At 37.3% G+C, this 20,802-nt stretch overlaps 1 protein-coding gene across 3 annotated transcripts in view; it reads left to right on the top strand.

Annotated features, from left to right (window-relative positions):
- SPAG17 (sperm associated antigen 17) overlaps positions 1 to 20,802 on the top strand; it is a 285,233-nt gene that overhangs the window by 133,736 nt on the left and 130,695 nt on the right. For all 3 annotated transcript variants that reach the window (XM_056819265.1, XM_007485278.3, XM_007485281.3), the window contains exons 16-21: positions 1,075 to 1,133; positions 2,512 to 2,625; positions 9,420 to 9,574; positions 10,480 to 10,649; positions 12,314 to 12,399; positions 15,826 to 16,065. In XM_056819265.1, coding sequence (XP_056675243.1) covers positions 1,075 to 1,133; positions 2,512 to 2,625; positions 9,420 to 9,574; positions 10,480 to 10,649; positions 12,314 to 12,399; positions 15,826 to 16,065 — 824 coding nt within the window. The remainder of the gene's footprint in view (positions 1 to 1,074; positions 1,134 to 2,511; positions 2,626 to 9,419; positions 9,575 to 10,479; positions 10,650 to 12,313; positions 12,400 to 15,825; positions 16,066 to 20,802) is intronic.

The raw sequence follows: 20,802 nt of genomic DNA, 5'->3' as shown, positions 1-20,802 counted from the left end.
GAGTTGAAATTTAGCTTCAGATACTTACTAGTTGTGTGAACCTGGGCATATCCCTTAAATCTCTTTGCTTCAGTTTCCACATTTGTCAAATGAGCTAACAAAGGAAATGACATATCATTTCAATATCTTTGCCAAGAAAACCCCAAATGGGTTGAAGAAGAGTCATGTATGACTAAAACAACTGAACAATAAACAATAAATGAGAATATGTAGCTTACCTATCAAAGGAGGTTTTCAAAACTATAAGCTATTACTTAAAATCAGAAATCTGAAGTGATGTAGTAAATCAATATGGGGGCTATCATTTCCAAAGAGCATAATAATACGATAAGGAATAAATTAAGACCACACAACTAAGGTGATAGCAATTCAGAGATGTCACAATCAGTAATGATTTCCATTCAACCACAGAAAATATCTGTATATACAGATTGTTGGTAAACCAATGCCCATACCTCAGCCTTCAACTACATACTCCATGGGAGCCACCTCCCAACTGAATGTGGCTATGTGGCCATAAGTAAACAATCCAACATTAGACTTCTTGCCATTCTCCATCTTTCTTCATGAATGTGTGTGTGTATGTGTATGTGTGTGTGTGTGTACATGAACCCGTGCACATACATATTGTGGATTTCCTACCTGAGTTGGTGCCTCAGAAACTGTTCTAGGGGAGCTCGGTCTTGTCTTTAACGTTCCGGGGGAGTCAGATTCCTTTCAGGAAGTAAATTTGTCTGTATGTATCTCAGAAGGGCAATAAGGCTTAGTTGATGAATGGTGAACCGGTCAGTTTACTGAGGATCTGTGGCCACTGACAAGAGGTGATCTCAAGCTAATTCATATCTGAGTGTGTTGTGAAGCCTAAGATATTGTTTTCAGTAGAAGAAACAACTGAAGAGAATATGATACCCTCACAGAAACACATCAAGCACATTCATACAGAAATAAAACATGAATTTTGTGAACTATCCTTTTAGCACAGTGACATAAGCTATAGAAAGGTGCCATGCTGGCCAGTACCAGCACAGAGCTTACCCTGCCTACAATGTGGATATTGATTTCTTCGATTTACAGTGCATTTATCAAGTGAAGAGAGCAAAGGAGGAGAGGGTGAAGATGATCTTCTTGAAAAGGTAAGAAATCATTTTGGCCAAAAAATTATGGTATAGGAAGTACTCAAAGATTCACTTAAAGTGAATTGACTTAAAATGTAGACTAGCATTTCATAATAAATCCTGGAGGACAAGGAGTGGGGGCTAAAATCTTCCTAGGTGTGATTGGACTTTTACTTTGATAAATTAAACTAAAAATTATGCAAATAAGTTTATTTTATCTTAAATTTAACAAAATAAAGGACTATACCGACTAATTCTAAGAATGAAGTATATGCCTACTTGGAAGAAGGGTTGCATATTTTTCCCACAAAATTGTATGATAGCCTGATAAGCCAACCTTCATTTCACCTTTGAGTTTTGGCCAATAGGTGGTACAATGGACAGAGAACTGAACTTGAGTTCAAATTCAATCTCAGAAACTTGCTGGTTTTACAACCCTGGATAAGTCACTTTCCTATTACATCAAATGGAGAAAATAATAGCACTGATCTTCCAGGGTGGGTGAGAAGATCAAAGGAGCTAACATTTACATAATTCCTTGAAAAACTTTAAAATGAAGTATTAATATTATCATTATATCATTATTATTTTGAAAATGATAATAGAGGCTTTGTTGCAAAAAATAAGAGAACCTCCAATTTTCTTAAAAGTCTCTCTTAATCTTTGACATTTAAGTTACTTTCTTAGGAAGAATCAGGGAGGGACTGGTCAACAAAAATGGTAAAGGAATGGGCAGATTTAGGTATAGAAATAGCTTTGATATAGACAACAAAAGGCATCAATAAATTTTAAAAATGTCCCCCAAAAGGTGAGGAAAGTGCTTTCTGCTTTGTAAAGACAGCATAAACTGAGAAATGTATGGCCATAGTGTAAAACACATTCAAGGGGGAAAAAGTCAAAATCAGAGAATCCTGTTTCCAAAGAACTAGGTTTTGTCTTTCAGTTTCCTATGTTTTCTGAATTGTTCATACATTTTCGGCACAGTTTCTGTCATAATCTAAAGGGTTAATTTTTTCTAGTGTAAGGACCATGTCCCCCTTAGACAGTGTGGCTTGGCATCTTCACAAACACCTGCCTACCATACAGCCATGTCGGACTAAAGCTGGCTCGAAGCGAGTTCAGAAAACCTGCCTGTAATTGCTTACAGGACTCTGAAGAGTATAACCTAACAATAAAAATATTTAGATTATGTTGCCCATAAAAAAAGTCAAAGGCTCGGTCTCTCTGGCAATATTCCTCCTAAAATGTTGCCATATGGATTTATACATATGCAGAGCTACACAATTAGGCCAAGTACACGTGATATTTTAGCGGGTCAGTCAAACCCCAAACTATTCCATTGAGTCTAAAGCAATTTAATGCTGAAATTCTGGTTTTGTTCCGGTAATTTTTTAAGAAACCAAAGAAGATCATCATAGAAGCAGATTTAGAAGACATAAAAAAGACTCAGCAACGCTCTTTGATGGAATGGAGTTTTATTGAACATTTTAAACCGCAAGTCCTCCTGCAGGTATTTATAAGCTGTGATTCTCCAAGAGACAGTCAGATAGGTCTGGTGGGAGGAAAGCTCTGAGGATGAATAGTGTGATACAGAATGGTTCATTTCTAGGTCACCAGTACAAATCCAGTTCAGATCAACAACAGCCAAAGCATAGACTGGCAAAAATGCATTTATATCCAGTTCTGCTGCAAAATGCATTTCTGTCCTGATTGCACATTTACAGGGGAGTCCATTATTATTTTTACTGGCCCGAAATGTGTGAAACATGTTTTCAAAAAAGTTATTTTGAGACCTTGGGGCCCTTTTGTGTAGGGCATAGCTGAGCTCCAACTAGCAAGTTTTGTACTTGGTATGAAATGTGCCCAAGACTACTGGCCCCTTTCAGCTGGAGGAAACCAAAAGAGCCTCTTCCATACCGACAGAGGTTCTTGGACAATGAGAAGCCATGGATGGGGAAGCCAGACTAGGGAGGGAAAGGAAGCTTTCCTACTCCAAGCTGAGTAGGAGTTCACCTAAGATGTGACCACTGAGAAAAGAAAATGCCCATCTGGTAGCTTATTTTAATGAATTATTCTTAATAAACAGATGATTTGGTCAGTTGTAGCTGCTTCAGTACTAAAAGTGCCACATTTATAAGTCTAGGCACCTTGAAAGAAAGTTCTAGTTGCTCTGGCCTTATAGATATGGTTATAATGGAAAGAGAATGCAATCAAGAATTACAATTAAGAATCTGAGCTGTCAGTCTTATTTTTTAAATCCTGGAGACATCACTAGCTCTCTGTCTATAACCTTAGAACAGCCACTTTCCTTCTGGGTACCTTAGTTTTCTCGTTGGTAAAATGAAGTGGTTGAACTACATGGTTCTAAGATCTCTTCCAGCAGTAATGCCATGTGATTATTTTTAAGAAAAAGGGTAAAAGGCATGACTGCTGCACCAAGGGTTTTTGGAGGAGGATGACATATAAAAATATTGTAGGTTATTCTCCTGCCTGATTCACATATACTTCAGCATTGAGCCCAGTTTAAACCCAAATTTCACTATACTTTTAAAAACCTGCTTTCTGATTTACTAATTTTCCTCCAAGTAAGTCAAAAGGAATAATAGTGCCAAATAATGAAACAAATAATAATCCAAAATTTGCTTTCACTTGGATTTGGGATTTATTTGAACAATTACAAATAAATATCAATGGTTTAGATATTCTAAAGATTCATAATGCCCCAAATTCTTTTTCAGTTCAGATACAAAAGGAAATTTCCACTCATCAAAGAAGTAAAATTGTCAATAGATCCAAACATGAGCTTCATCTGCTTTTAGCATAATGGAAACTACAGTCGATATCCAGGGAATTGAACACCCCCACCACATTAACAGTTATTAAATTGATTATTGATATTGTTACATTTACACATCACTGTGTTAGGTACTGGAGACATTAAAAAACATGCAGTCCCTGCCCTCATGGAGCTTAAATTCCAGTAGAACTATATGCTGCTTTTAGCCTTCAATTCTTTCATCTGACTGAGAAATCAAGAATATGTTCTTACATCCAATATCACTGTATATTTCATAGCATGCTCTCCATCAGACCTGAGTAGGAAATTTTGTTTGTGTATTTCCATTCAGGTTTATTAATCTATAGTGATAGATTACCCCTTTTGTGTAATCCATTCCTTTAAAACAAGGTATACCCTTCTGTGGGGAAGCTAAGTGGATAGAGTACCAGGCCTGGCAAGAGTCACGTCCATGAGTTCAAATCTGGCCTCAGATACTTATTAGGTGTGAGACTCTTGGTAAGTCGTTGAACCTCATTTGCTTCAGTTCCTCATCTTTAAAATGAACCGGAGAAGGAAATGGCAAAGCACCACAGTATCTTTGCCAAGAAAACCTCTAATGGGTTCACAACTGATATAATAACAACAAATATCCTTCACCAACAATAATCCTGTGTTCCATCCTATCATGTCTCAGTATCACCTGCAAGTTCACATTTACTTCACTGGGTGAAGTTATCAAATTCATTTTATTTCTTAACAAATACTTTTCTTATTGGTCTATAAATATCTGAGGATATAAGTATAACTTCTCCTTCCCTTCTCAAATATGTTCTCCTGTAAATTACTGAGTTCCTCCAATGCTATTAGTTCTGTTATACTTGTTACACTCTAGGGCATATGTTTATCTGGAATTTTTCTCCTTCCCCCTCCATTTTAATTCTAAAGCCCTGTTTTATCAGATCTTCAAGTCCCTAGGGAAATACTTTCTTCCTAGTTATCATTAGATGCAGTCTGAATGTTAAGTTCAGAAAGCCAAATCCTGCTCTCTGACACCATCTTCTTAGCCAGCTGTTCACTTCCAATATCCTCCTTTTTCTTCTAAAGTCCCCACCTTCAATTGGAAGTAGTGATGAAAACACCACCTGTGCCTCCAAGTAATTCAGTTTCCTGTCCAGCACTTTGCAATCTCTAGAGATTGTTTCCAGATTTTTTTCTGGCTATATCAGTCATCCCCACATAAATCACCAAGACTAGGTAGTGGTCATCAGGTTTGACAAGTTTCAGGAGGCTTTACATCACACATCCTGGATAGGTGCCAGGGTGAGAAACAGCACAACAATCCAAATGGCTTAACGGGATGGACATCCATCTACTTTCAAACTCTGCAGTTGAGAATTACTGACCACCACAATGGAGTTCTTCCTTACCAGTGCCAGGACTGGATTTCTATCTGGCTGATGACTCTTGTGAATCCTGCTTATCCAATTGGTGGAAACCAAGTCAGAATATGGATTGAAAAAAGTCTTCTTCTCCTTCCTCTCTGAGTCTCATTCTTCTACTCCCTGCCCTGCCCCACCCCATCTTCATGGTTGGGTGCTGGTTTAAATACCATTCAGCCTCCTCAGAATCTTCCTCCCACATGATACGGTTATGACCTGCCCAAAATTATAGCTACAGAAATATGTATTTATGTATTATATGCTTATATATAATATATAGTATATAGACATAAATATAATACCATGTATACATATTATATTATATGCGTATGTATGTATTAAACAAGATCTGCAATGCCATTATTATAGGGAATACCAGGAGAAGTAACTCTCTCTACTAAAGCAGATCAATACTGCTGCAACCTATAGTCTTTTTTAACTTGATTTTTATTTTTTCCAAATTACATTTGATACATTTTTATAATAATTTTCTGACATTTTTTGATCCGTATTTTGTCCTTCTCTTCAATTCCTCCCCAAGGCAGCAGGTAATAAAATATAGGCTATACATATAGCATTCCACAGTACATATTTCCATGTTCATCATATTGTGGAAGAAGACACATATTGTTTACAGTAAAGAAAAATTCAGGGAGTAAATAAAGTGAAGAATGACATGTTTCAATCTGCATTCAGACTCTGTCGGTTACCTCTATGGCAGGGCATTGCCTTTATCATCATGTGTCCCTTGGAGTTGTCCTGGAGGTTTGTCCTGCTGATAATAGTTAAGCCATTCACATTCACATTATAACAAAGTTGTACTTTATTGCTGATTCTATGTACAATGTTCTCCTGGTTCTGCTCACTTCACTTTGCATCACTTCATATGAGTCTTTTCAGTTTTTTTGTAATTATCTCATTTGTTATTTCTAATGGCATTGCAATCTATAGTCTTAAAGAGTTATAACAACAAAAATAATCATAACAGTAATGATAACTAGCATTTATATAGCACTTTAAAGTTTGCAAAGTGCTTTGTGAATATAATCTCATTTTACCCTCAAAACAACCATGGGATCTAGGTGTTATCATTCTCCCCATTTTTCAATTGAGGAAACTGAGGCAAAGAGATTAAGTGACTTGCCTAGGGTTGCATAGTTAATAAGAGACTAAGGCAAAATTTGACCCAATGTCCTCATAATTCCAAGGTCTGACTGTCTATCAACAATATCATCTAGCTACCTGCTATGATATAAGAGAACTTCACTCTAGACTCAGAAGCTCTAGGTTCAAATTCTGCCTCTGATACCTGTGTGACCTTAGGCAAGTCACTTAATGTTTGGACCCTCAGTTTCCTCATCTGTAAAACAATGGGTTGGACTCAATGACAAGTGAAGTCTCTTTGAGCTCTAGTGAAATGATGCTAAATCATCTGATGCAATGAGAGATTAAGTTCCTGTCTAAGATTAAGTCCCTTTATATGACAAAATTGGATGTTGGACCTAGGTCTTCTTGATTCCAAGGCCAGATCTCTGCTATGTTGCTTCTCTTACACTTAACCTGAAAGTAATATGTTTTATTTTCTCCAGGAAAAGACACAAATAGCTCATTCCTTAAAGGTCACTGAAATGGTCTTTTTTTTCCACAGGAAGGGCAAAGGATTATAGGATTTAGAAGTAGAAGGGACTACAGGGACCTAGTCATAGAATCACAGAATCAGAGGTAAAAGGAACTATAGAATGGATCTAATCCAACCTGTACATGAACAGAAAACCCTTCTACCACATCCCCAACCCTTCTAAAAAATAAACCCACTGCTTCCCAAGATAGGCCATTCTCTTTTTTTTTTTTAACCCTTACCTTCTGTCTTGGAGTCAATACTCTGTATTGGTTCCAAGGCAGAAGAGTGGTAAGGGCTAGGCAATGGGGATCAAGTGACTTGCCCAGGGTCACACAGCTGGGAAGTGTCTGAGGTCAAATTTGAACCCAGGCCCTCCTGTCTCTAGGTCTGGCTCTCCATCCACTGAGATACCCAGCTGCCCCTTAGGCCATTCTCTTGAAGGACAGCTCATATATAGGACTTTTTGCTGATATCCAGCTGTACTCTGCCTTTCTTTAGCTTCCAAAAAACTTGTTCTGCTCTCTAAGGCAAAGAATAATAAATCTACTACATTTTCCACACTAGAGAATAAGGCTATCACCCCTGCTTTGTCTTCTTCTAGTTGCCCAAAAGCAGCTAGTAATGCAGTGGATGGAGGGCTGGAGTCAGGAAGACCTGAATTCAAATTTGGTCTCTGACCCTCATTGGCTGTGTGAGCCTGGGCATATCGCTTAACCCTTCCAATTTGCTCAGTTTCTTCATCTGTAATATGAGGATAATAGCACCTACCTCCCAGGGTTGTTGTAAGGGCCAAGTGATATAATATTTGTAAAATCCTTAGCACAATGTCTGGCACATAGTAGGTATCTCATAAATGCTTCTTTCCTTATTTCACTTCTTCAGGCAAAAAATCCTCCCATTTCTTATTGTTGCTGTTTTCAAGTACTTCTCAAAAAGTATGGTCACTCGTCCCTTCATCATCATCCTGGTAACCTTATCGGGATGTGGTCCAGCTTTGTCAATGACCTTCCTAAAACATGGTGCTCAGGCCTGTGTCCTGACCAGGGCAGCAAACGATAGGACTGATACATCCCTCATTCTGAATACAATGCCTCTCTCTGTAGCCTAAAATCGTATTTGACTCATATTGACTCATATCAAGCCTGAAAGTGACCAAAATTCCCTTAAATGTTTTTCACATGAACAGCTTTACATAGGCACAGCTCTCCTATCCTATACTTATGGTTGATATTTAATCCAAATATAGCATTTTTAAGTAATGCTCCAGCAAGTCTGTGATGTCATCAGTATCCCATCTCTTCCTGCCTGCCCTCTCACAAAAATCACTCAACAGATGGTACACACTCACAAACTAGAGAATTTCCTCACATATTCTTCCCATGTCACACATAACGAAGGGATCCCATAAACTGTCCATTGGTTGTCCCTTGTCCTTGAAATGTGACCAGTATATTGCTTTTCTTTCTGGTCATATATTTCTCTGATGACATCTTTTACCCTTTGTATTTATCCCGATTAAGCCACATTTTAATGAAATTAGCAGATTGCTCTAGTCTGTTGAGATCTGTTTGGATTCAGATTCCTCCATCAAAAGTCTTAACTATCCTTGCACTTGGTATCCTATGCAGATTTGATTAGTGTGCCAATTATGTCTCCATCTAATTCATTGGTAAAAATTCTGAAGAGCGCAGTGCCAAGGGCACATCCTTAGGCACTTCACAGATGTCCCTCCAGGTTACCTCCATCCATCGATGACTTCTCTCCAGATACTATGTCACCCAACCAATTTGAAATCTACCCATTGTCTTTTAAACCATGTAGTCCTCACCTCTCATTTTACATGTGAGGAATCAGAAGACCAAAGAGATGAAATGATTTGCTGATAGTCACATAATGAAGTCAGTAGCAGAGTAAAATACTAAACCTAAATACTCTGATTTGAAATCCAGCATACTTTCCACCATACTAGGTTGCCTTCTCTTAAAAAGTGTAAAAGTCTTAGCTTCTTTTTGAGCCCCAAAATGACATCTCTAGCCACAGATCCCTAAGGCAATCTACTATCTGCTGCCTGTTTGCAGGGCAACCCTGGATTCTTGCATTCCTACCCCATCCACCAGTCCTTCTGCCACCTCAGACTTCTGAGAAAATATTACATAATTGACTTTGATTATCCTCTCTCTGACCCTCTTGCTCTTGTCTAACTTACCCAGGTGCAGGGGATCAATAAACATATGAGGCCTGCTAGTGACTATTAAATATATCACAGCCTTTATTCTCTTTTCTCCGCCAAGATGTCTCCTTAGAGATGTCCTCCTTCCTGTCTCTTTTCCACTAACTTCTATTAACAGCTGCCTGTTCTGATGCCCCTCTTCTGCCCTTGGCCGAAGAGAACCTACTTACTTATTTTTGTTCCTTCTACTCTTAAATACTCCCTACATAAGCTACTCATTTCTTTTTATTTTCAGGTTCTTCAAGAGGCAAGTCAGGAGTTTAGATGCATTGACTCCTATTATCATACCCAAGACAACTCTTTGCTTTTAGTTTTTCATAATCCTATGAATGTACAACGCCTAAGTTGTGAAAAATGGGAGATTTCTCTTCATTCTAATGTTGGATTCAGGTGATTGTTCATTTTTGTTCCTTAACCCATAATAAGCTTTTGAATTCAAAGAAACCTCCTCTCCAGGACTTAGCACAGTGACTGGAATGTAGAAGGCAACTAATTAGTGTTTATTGACTGTTCAACTAACTCTCCACTCTTGTAACTGCTGTTAAATTAAACTTGTTTGCTTTGACCCCAATAGATAGAAGGCTTATGAAGCTAGAAAACAAATTATATATTTTGATGTTTTGATAACTTCAAATAGAATTTTTAAAAATAGAACTTGAGTGAAAGGTGAAAACATCTGCCTAATACTAGTCAGATTTCAACCTTTATGATTCAATGGCCTTTTGCCCCCACCTTCCTCTATGTTCACTCTGCTTTATAATAAAGCCTAGATCTTTGTAGGGTTTTCCTTGAAAATTGGGAGATATTTTATCATTTTTGTCACTATCAAAAAGACTTATTGAGCTTCTATTTTGTATATGGCTCAGTACTGGATACTGAGAATAGAAAGGAGGATAGAAGGCACTGGGATTAAAGGATCTAGTTTCAAATCCCACTTCTGATGACTAGTCTAACCTTGGGCAAAATTACTTCTCCTCTGAGGTTCCTTCCCACTCGTGATCTGTGATTCTGTGACTTCCCATAATCCCATGACATGTAGATGAAAACATATTGGAGAAACATTAAATGAAAAAAAGTTCACGTTCAATAGTCTCAAAATTAGATGTTCTACTTCTTTGACATTTAAAGCCCTTCACCCCTTGGAAGTCATACCAGGGAGAATGACACTTAGGAGGTCAAACCTGACTGGGCATAGGCTCTCTAGTTTGCTTGTTACCTCTCCTTGGTACTTTTGTGTACAGATATCTAAGAAAATAACTTTTTTGCTAACTCCTTTCTTGGAATTTTTTCCTCAGGAACTATTTGGAACTAGTGGCTGATTCTATTCAGGAATGGGTCATACAGGAAGAAGCAAAATATCAGGAAAACAAAATGGCTGAAGAAATAGCTCTTGCTTTGGCAAAACTAGAAGAAACCTCTTCTCCTACAAAATCTACTCTCTCTTCTCCAAAAAAATCAAAAAAAGGTATTTATTTCAATTTAAACCAAACCTGAATTTTCAGGCATTTGTCTCTGACTTTTTGTTCTGAGATGAATACACCCTGTTTGATAGGATTTCCAGGAATGATATAATAATGAAACTCATCCATTTGGCATTTAAATCTGTACAATTTTATTCCAGCCAGCTTTCCAAGACTTGTTTCATGATATTTCCTTTTATGACCTCCATAATCCAGCCAAGCAAGCCTACTTGCTAGTCCCCATACATGGCATTCCATCTCTTATCTTTTCATAGATTATCCACCGTAATTCAAATGTGTTCCATACCTCAATTCCAACTCTTAGAACTCTTAGCTTCAGTAAGATCTCAATTAAGATGCTACTTCCTACCTAAGGCCTTTCCTGATTTCTCAGGTAGTCAATGCTTTCTTCTCCTTTATACTCCTCCTCTTCTCTTCCTCAAATTACTTTGTATATTCTAATTGCTTGGTAGAAACGTTGTATCCTCCCTCCTATTCCCCCTACAAACTCCTTGAAAGAAAGGACTACTACATTTAGCTCTTTGTATCTCCAAAACCTAGACCAATGCCTATTTTATAATTAGTAGTAGACAGATAGAGATAGGCAGGCAGGCAGATATTGCACTCAAATATTTGAAAGATTGTAATGTAGAAGAAAGGTAAGATATATTTTGCTTGGCACCAAAGTATAGAACTAGGACCATGGATAAAAGCTTCATGAAGACAGATGTCAGCTTAATAATATAAAGAAAAGCTTCCTTGAAGCAGAATGGATTGTTTCAGGAGGTATTAATCTCCCATTAGAGATATTCAAATATAGTCTCAGGCTGCATGGTAGATATTCATGTATTAAGTTATCCTAGATCATAAATTCAGTTTTAACATTTTATGATTCTCTGGTTGTTGCTGAACCTAGTCCTGTCCCTCCAAAGCACCACTCCCTTCTGACTTTTTTCTTTCCAATAAGACTACTACCATCCAGCCACTTACCTACACTTGGAATCCTTTCATTGTCTTGGGTTCCTGTCTTGTCTTCAATTCCCTCATTCAGTCAGTTCCCAGATCCTTCTAATTCTACTTCCTTGATAGCTCTACTCTCTCTACACTTTCTGCCTTGATCATTTTATCTATTTCATGTGTTCTCAAAGGAAACAGCAAAATCATTGTTAAGGAAGAGAAGTGAAAAGAAAATAATATTTTTATCCTGGAAGGCTCCCTCAAGGCAATCCACAGAAGGAAAAAATACATCTATTTCATAATCTCTATAGAGATGACTCCCAAATCTAAATATTTAGCTCTGTCTTTCTTCTTAATTCTAGTCTTGCATCATCAACTGACTGCTTGACTTTTCTACTTGAAGCATCCCAAATTCAATTTGTCTAAAATAGAACTAATTGCAATTTCCCCCAAACTCATCCACCTTCCAACTTTCCTTTGAATATTGCAAGCATCACCATCCTTCCAATGACTCAGGTTTATAAATTTTGTTAATCCTTGAATCTTTCTTTTGCTTTACCCACAATATCTTGTTAATTGCCAAATTTTGTTCATTTTTCTTCCACGACAGCTTTTTCATGATTCCCTCCATCTCAAATATCTTTGACTCTTGACTTCTTTCTTACTTGATGATATGACACTTGCTTAAGAGTTTAATTATCATCATTTATAGATGCCAAAACAAACAGCAAATCTGTTGTTGAGGAAGAGAAGGTGGTGAAAGAAAAGAATATTTTTATCCTGGAAGGCTCCCTCAAGGTAATCCAAGAAAAGGAAAATAACATGCAATTATAAGCACTCCTATCTCTAAATCGATAAGTGTAATGAGATCCAATCATTTGATTAAAATCTTAGAGAACTGATCATTTCCAGGCAAGGCAAATGTCTTTACTTATGAGCTGTGTCCAGAAAGTAGTCAGATTATGGTACAGAGTCAGAGAATTTAGTAGGTTGTTTTTTTCCTCCTTTAAAAGTATTCGTCTTTAAATTAAAGCAAGGGGTATAGTATTCTTAATAAGCAGTAAGTTTGGAAATAAGATACTAATTTAGAAAACATTTGATTTGGTGATTATTTCTCTAAGGTATCTTTCTTTCCATACAGAGTAAAAGTTATTTGTTTGGGTACTTACGGCAAATACCAAGTCCAAAAGTGATTAATGGCCTCAATCAGTTTAGCCACTGGCTAAATTCTAGAGATGTTTGCCTTCCAATAGTGTGAAGGATTGCTGCCTGAATGCTGTAGGGTAGTCCTGACTCAAAGAAAAGTAAACAATAAGCAGGCAAGGGGAAGAAAAATGTCTTTCCCCAAATCACGCTGGGGTCATGTATCAAAGCCAACTAAGTCTTGTGATTACCATAACCAAAACTCTTCCCACTCCACTATACTGCCTCATATTAGTGTAGTGAACTTTTTGCAGTCATATTTTCAATTGGTTAAATCAATGGAAAGAATCTGTCTGGGGCAATATAACCTTTTTTCTGCACCAAAATTTTATGAGTACATCTATGTGTGTCAGTGGACACACCTATGACCAAATCTCTACTTTCTCCTACTTACAGATTTAAAAACTGAGAGGAGAGGACCTTACAAATCAATGTTTCAAACTATTCATTTTATAGAGAAGAAACCTGAGACCTACAGAGATAGATGGTACAGTGGATAGAGCACTGAGCCTGGAGTCAGGAAGACTTGAAATCCAATCCAGCCTCAGATCCTTATTAACTGTGTGATACTGAACCAGTCAGTTAATCTATCTGCCTCAGTTTCCTCATATGTAAAATGAGGATAATAATAGTACCTACTTGGGGCAGCTAGGTGGCATAATGAATAAAGTGCCAAGCTTAGAATCAGGAGGACCTGAGTTGACTCTAAACAATCACCCTAGTGCAAATATCAATAATATGGAAATAGGTCTTAATCAATGTCACATGTAAAACACAGTGGAAATGTGCATTGGCTATGGGAGGGGATTGAGAAGAAGGGAGGGAAAGAATAGGAATCATGCAACAATGGGAAATTTTTCTTAATTAAACAATAGAATTAAATTTTTTTTAAAAAGAAGAAAAAAAAAGGAAGACCTAAATTAGGTTCAGATATGGCTTCAGACACTTCCTTGCTGTGTGACCCTGGACAAGTCACTTAACTCCATTTTCTTAGCCCTTGCCCTTCTGTCTTAGAGTTTTTTACTGAGACAGAAAGTAAAAGTTAAAAAAAAATAGTACCTACCACCCAGCGTTGTGAGGATCAAGCAAAATATTTGCAAAGAACTTTCTTAAGGCATGTTACAAATGCCAGCCATTCTTTGTTGTTATTAACTTGTCCAGAATCACACTGTGACAGAGAGAACCACATAGGAGGTCTCCTATTGTCTCAGCCTCAGTGCTCTATGCTGTTCCTGTTGCTCTGAAACCACAGGAAAGTAGAGCCTGGGGAGGTGCAGCTCTTTTTTCTCTCCCAACATTTATAAATGTTTCCTTGGAAGCCCTACATGCAAGTTTGTTACAAAACATCCTCACTTGTTGCCCCCAGATACTCTCCTATAGCAGGTTCTTTTGGCCATGGCAGGCAGGCTGGCAGGTCCTTAGGGGTGAATGTTATAGCTCCCTAGATTAGTGGGTCCCTATCCTTTTTTAATATCATGGACCCCTTTAAGAGTCTGGTGAAGCCTACAGATTCCTCCTCAGAATAATGGTTTTTTTAAATACATAAAATAAGATACCTTTGAATACAAAAGAAAGCAGTTATAGGGGAAAGCTAGGTAGCGCAGTGGCTAAAGTGATGCCCTAGGTTCAAATCTGGTCTTAGATACTTCCTAATTGTGTGACCCCCCTGGGTGAGTCACTTAACCCCTATTGCCTATCCTTTACCACTCTCCTATTTTAGAATTGATACTAAGAAAGAACATATTTTTGAAAAAAGAAAAAGAAAAACTATTGAAATGGTAATTTAAAAAAAAAAAAACAATTTTTAAGAATTCATGGCCCCCAGGTTCAGAATCCCTGGCCTTGAGCCTTACTTAGCATTTCATTCTTATTTTTCAGTGGATTCAATCATATCTGACTTTTTGTGACTCCATTTGGGGTTTTCTTGGCATAAGATACCGGAGTGGCTTTGCCTCTTCCTTCTCCAATTCACTTTACAGATGAGTGTATAGTCGGAAAATCTTGAACCTTTGGACTACATTCCCCAGAATTCCTATTGTATCTACCAGCATCCCTTTCCCTGTGTCCTCACCTTTGTGTGATTGCATGATTGGTCATAAGTTTGCTGTAACTCCTCCCTCCTCTTCTTTTTTGCGACTTAAGTTAGTTAGCTCCGTTTTTTTTTTTATTTTAATAAATCTCATAAACATAATACTTGAGTTATTCTATATTAATTTGAATTCTTACATGAGGACACTGAGGCAAACAAGATTGTGTCTTCCCAGGGTCACACAGCTAGTAAGTGACTAAGGTCACATTTGAACTCTGGTCCTCTTGACTCCAGGTCTGTTCCACCTAGTTGCCCTTTAGGATATTTTAGCTCTTCCAAATCCATTTACAGTAGTTATCATTACAATGGATTGGGATAAATAAACCCTATCATAAGCAACTAAGACCCAAACGTGGTTTTACTCAAAGATGCCCTGAAAGCCTCCAAAATTTCTAAAATAAAGTTTATTTTAGTTTATTTTAAATTCCCAAAACATTGGCTCATCTGGAAATAAAAATGACAATGATCAATTATTATAGCTCCTAAGAGGTTAGAAGTCACTGTCATAGGAGAAAAGTGATGGAGAAGCATAATGCCAACAGGAGTGACAAATACCAATGCACAGAAAGACATATATGAGTAGGTGCTTAAATAGATCCAAACCACAGATCAAACAAGCAAGACTAAAATAATGAAATGCAGTAGCAAATTCAATTATGTGCTTTTTGCTGAACCATAAACCAAACCAAAACTTAAAAATAAAATTTAGTGGACCAAATTTAACTGAAATCCAATCTATTTTTTCTTTTTATCTTAGAATATACACCATACTGCCCAATCTATTTTCTAGAATTAAATTTAATTTTCTATGTACTGTTTATCCAGAAAAACTAAATGTTCTTCAAATTCAACCTCAATGCAATCAATCTAGCATTTGAACATTATCTTTACTTCAGACATTTGAATAATTTGCTGTTGTGGTTATTGAACAGGCTTGGAAGGAAGAACAGGAACGGTTAGCAGAAGAAGAACGACAAAAAGAAGCAAAGAAATTAGAGAAAAAAGAAAAAGATTCTGCGAAAAAGAAAAAAAAGTCTGATAAGCCAGAGAAAGAAGATAGTAAGAGTTCCAAGAAGAAATCAGCCTCCAAAGAGAAAACTAAAGATGAATCTAAGACCATACAGAAGCAGGAGGAACCTCCTCCACCACCTCCCCCTGAGAAAGTTTATAAGGTAAGACCAGTTTGAATATCCATCTAGCCTCCATGGTTCACCCTAGCCAGGAAAAAGTTCCAAGGTGACATAATAGATGTATCTTATAAAAGTTTGGGTGTCTTTCTTAAAGCAGCAGCTCCCCCGAGGTACCCCATTAATCCACTCCTATGTCCTTTGTATGTAAAGTTTCATGATAGTAACATGCTCTCAGTCCTCTGGAAAACAATTGAAAGAGCAATGGGGATATATGACAGTACACAGTGTTTACACACACAGAAAAAAATCACCAGCTTTGCCAAGTTTAAGAGAAATGCCTTACCAAGTTTCCATGGTTTGACCATTGCTGCTTTGGCCTCAGGTCCAGCTTGTTCTCATTCCAATGTCCTTTTTGTCCTGGTTTGCAAAGTGATCTATATTTTCTTTTTCTTCTCAAACCTCAGGCTATTTCTCTCCCTTGTCCTATAGACACACTTGTACTCTAATTATTCCCAGAATCTCTGATTGCCACAGTATAAAATCTCCCTCTGACTGCAGATTGTAGACCACCAACATTTTCCATATTTCAGTATTTTTACAGGTCTGTGGTACCTGTAGATCCAACCATGTCACCTGCCCTGCTTAATAAACTCCAGTGGCTCCCTATCACCTCCAGGATTAAATACAGAATCCTCTGTTTAGCATTTAAAGCCATTCCTAACCTGATCCTCCATGGTTCCAGTCTCCACCCCACCCTCCATATTCTTTGATCCAGTGTCCAATGACACTTGTGTCCTCTCCATTAACAAGGCGATCTTTCTCTTGACTGCAGGCATTTTCTGGGGTTGTCCCCCATACCTTGAATACTCACCCTCCTTATCTCTGCTTCCTGGATTCTCTGGCTTCTTTCAAGTTCCAACTTAAATCTCACATTTTATGGATGCCTTTCCCAAATCCTCTTAATTCTAGTGACTTCCTTCTATTATTCCCCATTTATCCTGTAGATACTTGTTTGTACTTACCTTTGTTCTCTCTTCCATTAGCTTGTGATCTCCTTGAGTGTAAAAACTGTATTTTCTCTCATTTTTATTCCCAGTACCTTGCATAATGCCTGGTACACATAGTGGGCACTTAATAAATGCTTGTTGGCCTGACTTTCTGATTGATTTAATAGAAGTGATTGCTCCCTCCAGCAATACAAATAACAACCTATTCATGCCTATCCTTCACATCCTTTCATAAATCCTTCATAAAAAAATCTCACTGAGGTGCTATAGCCTTAACATAGATCTGTTAATATCTCATGGTGTCAGAAAAACACTTTCCATTTGTTATGCCTAGCTCTGGCCTCACGACAATAGGCCCATTTATTTTTCAGTCTCATATATCTTTAATATTATTCTTCACACAGAAATGGTCATTAACTAAAATGCTAAAATCTACTTGTACCTGAGGCATCTAGGTGGCAGAGTGGATAGAATACTAGACATAGAATCAGATGCATCTTCTTCAGTTCAAATCAGACCTCAAACACTTATTAGCTGTGTGAACCTGGGTGAGTCGCTTATTCCCATTTCCTTCAGTTTCCCCATCTGTAAAATGAACTGTAAAAGGAAATAGCAAACCATCCCCAGTATCTCTGCTAAGAAAACTCCAAATGGGATCACAAAGAGTCAGACATGCTTGAAAAAAAAACTAAACTGAACAACTTATCCATATTTTTTCATTGACTTCAAAATAACTTGAAATCTTTATTTTTCTCATGGTAATCCCTGATTAGCTAGCATAGAATATCATTAAAATTGATGTGCTTAGATATTGTTGGAGATCACTGAAAATGCTGCACAATTTATCAATGGGCAATTTATGCTTTAATTCACTAGAGAAGAAAATAGCAAACTTCTCCAGTATTTTTGCCAAGAAAACCCCATGACCATTATTGACATGTTATGGTCCATGGAGTCACAAAGAGTTGGATATAATCGAAAAGACAATGGATTGAGTAAGAGGAAATCAAAAAGGCAATGGATTGAATAAGAGGACTTGTGTTCAGCTCCCACCTCTAACACTCCCTTATGAGACCACAAGAAAGACACTTACCTCTCTGAGGTGCAGTTTTTCACCTGTAAAATTAAGGGTTAAACCAGATGATCACTAGGATTTTATTTATTCCCAAACCTATGATTCTTTGATGATGATTCTAAAAGCCAGCCAATCTTCCTTGTCTGCCATAATTCTAGGGTTGGTTCATTGTCCATCTGCAAGATCTATTCCAAGATGACTGATGGACTTCTGAAAAATACTTCATCTTGTTTTTAGCTTCTACTCTTTTGGAAAAAAAAAACCTTTGTTTTCTTGTTCTCTTTTCTTCCTATTTGGAGAACTATCTTCCTCTTTAAAATATTATCTGTCCACTTCAGAATCATTTGGTTTCCTCAGTTCTTGAGCCCTTCTCCATTCAAGACCCCCTCATTTCATCATTTCTTTCATCACTCACAAAATTTTTCATGGAGTCACAGTGCTTGCTTCATATAGTCAAAAATAATTGGCTTAGCATGTAAGGTCCTTCATAATCTGTCTCTTTCAGCCTCCAAAATTTACTTCCTTATTTTTAAGAATAGAATCAGAGATTTAGAGTTGAAAAGGACCTTTTAAGTCATTGAGTCCAACCTCTTTCATTTTACAAATGTGGAAACTGAGGTACAGAGCTATCAAATTACTAACCCATGATCACCCAGCTAGACAGTTCAATGTATAGTATGCTGGGCCTGGAATCAGGAAGACCTGAGTTCAGATCTGTCAAATACTCCTTAAATATTTATTAGCTAGGTAATAAATTAGCTGGGCAATTTATGCTTTAATTCACTAGAGAAGAAAATAGCAAACTTCTCCAGTATTTTTTTCCAAGAAAACCCCATGACCATTATTGACATGTTATGGTCCATGGAGTCACAAAGAGTTGGATATGATTGAACTACAAAAGCAACAATCTAGCTAGTAGGCACCAGAGGTAAGATTTGAACCACTCTTCCCAATGCTAAGTCTGTCCAGTTGCCTATTCACTATAGCATTCTGATTCTCCTTTTTGATCCCATAGGTCCAGCCAAATGCATCAAGAATGACATGTATAATAAATGAATGGCTTCATCTCTCAAGGGAAACTACTGTTTCTAAAGTTACCAATAACTTTTTAATTACCAATCCAGTGTTCTTTTCTCAGTCTTCATCCTGCCTGACCATCCTGGAGCATTTGACATTGAAATGATTCTCATCTCCCTGGATTTTTCTGATATTGCTTGCGTCTCTGATCATTCCTTTCCAAATTCCATAAAAGCCCTGTGTTTCATTCCTGCTTCATCACTGTACAATAGAAAGAGCTTTACATTTGGAGCCAGAGGACCCAGGAACAAATCCTGCCTTTGCCAAATATTCACCTGGAAGTGATCTTGGGCAAACCAATGATCTTTCATGGATTTTGGTTTCCTCATCTGTAACGTAGTTTAGATCACCTCTGAGATCCCTTCAGTAGTTCTAATACTATGATTCTTTGTTGGATGAGTATCTGTATTTTATATCTATGACTTGGTCCTGGGTCCTTCTCTCCTCTTCAATAAAATGAGTAAAATAATGAAAGATGAAAAAATAAAAATGATTTAGATGGTTTTGATAGCTAATTTCTAAAGATCCTGCTCTAAATCCAATGACAAAAATATAATGAGTTTTGGACACTTAATTTTTGGGAAGCTTTCTTTGTTGACTCCCAAATCATATACTGCAAGTCCACTTGCTCCATTTAAATTGCTAAAAAATCATTAGAGAACAATATTCCTCTTTGCTTACCATACTTGGAATGGGCACATGTTTGTAAGTGAAAAGTATTGCAACATAAGATGGGACCAGGAAGCCTTTGACTAGGTAGAAATGGGTTGCATAGATGAAGCAGAGTTGTCAGTGAGTTTTCTGAAGAGTTTGGGGGGTGTGGGGGCATAAAGAACGGCTTCCAACCAGTCAGATCATACATGACTTCTTTCTAACATTCAATGTGGTTAGATAATTGACAGTTGTATTTCTAATACAAGCCAAGAGGAGAAAAATTGGCTCTCAGTAGTCTCCTGACAGGCTTCTGAGCTCTAGCGTTGCATTGGACTGTACCCAGACAAAAATTCAAAACTTTGGCGTGTTGTTTGGAGGTAATTTTGACACTTGTAAAGTGATGATTTATTACAGTACTACTTACTACCATCAAGAAGTAACTGATGAAGTCATTTCAGTCTAAAGCCTAGAAAGTTCTTTGAACTTCTTTAGTATCAAAAGTGAATTCATAATAATGTATTTTATTGATGCATTTTTTCTTTAAATCATAGGCATCTCTCACAGAAAGAGACTTCTTCCCCTTCAGATATTACCCTCCCTTGAGATAGAGTAACAATTATGCAAAAACACCCAACATAGGAGACGGCATCTGACAATACAGACATTTTCTCCTGTTTCTCTGCTATGAGGATAGGGGTGTGTGCCTAATTATCTCATCTTTGGTGTCTTCATTGGTTTTTCCATTGCTCAACTTCTATTTAATGATCTTCATTGTAGGTATTGTGTATATTGTTCTGTTTCTGCTGATTTTACTCAGAATTAGTTCATCCATAGTTAAAACTAAAAGGGACCTTAGAAATCAATGAATCCAACATCTTCACTTGATAGAAAAGACCCTTAGTGAATTGCCCAGGGCCACCCAGATTGTAAATATCTGAGGTGGGATTTGAATCCAGTTCTTTCTAA

The sequence above is a fragment of the Monodelphis domestica genome, chromosome 2, assembly GCF_027887165.1.
Source record: "Monodelphis domestica isolate mMonDom1 chromosome 2, mMonDom1.pri, whole genome shotgun sequence".
In the NCBI taxonomy this organism is placed as follows: Eukaryota; Metazoa; Chordata; class Mammalia; order Didelphimorphia; family Didelphidae; genus Monodelphis; species Monodelphis domestica.
This window is presented reverse-complemented; position numbering and strand designations above follow the sequence as displayed.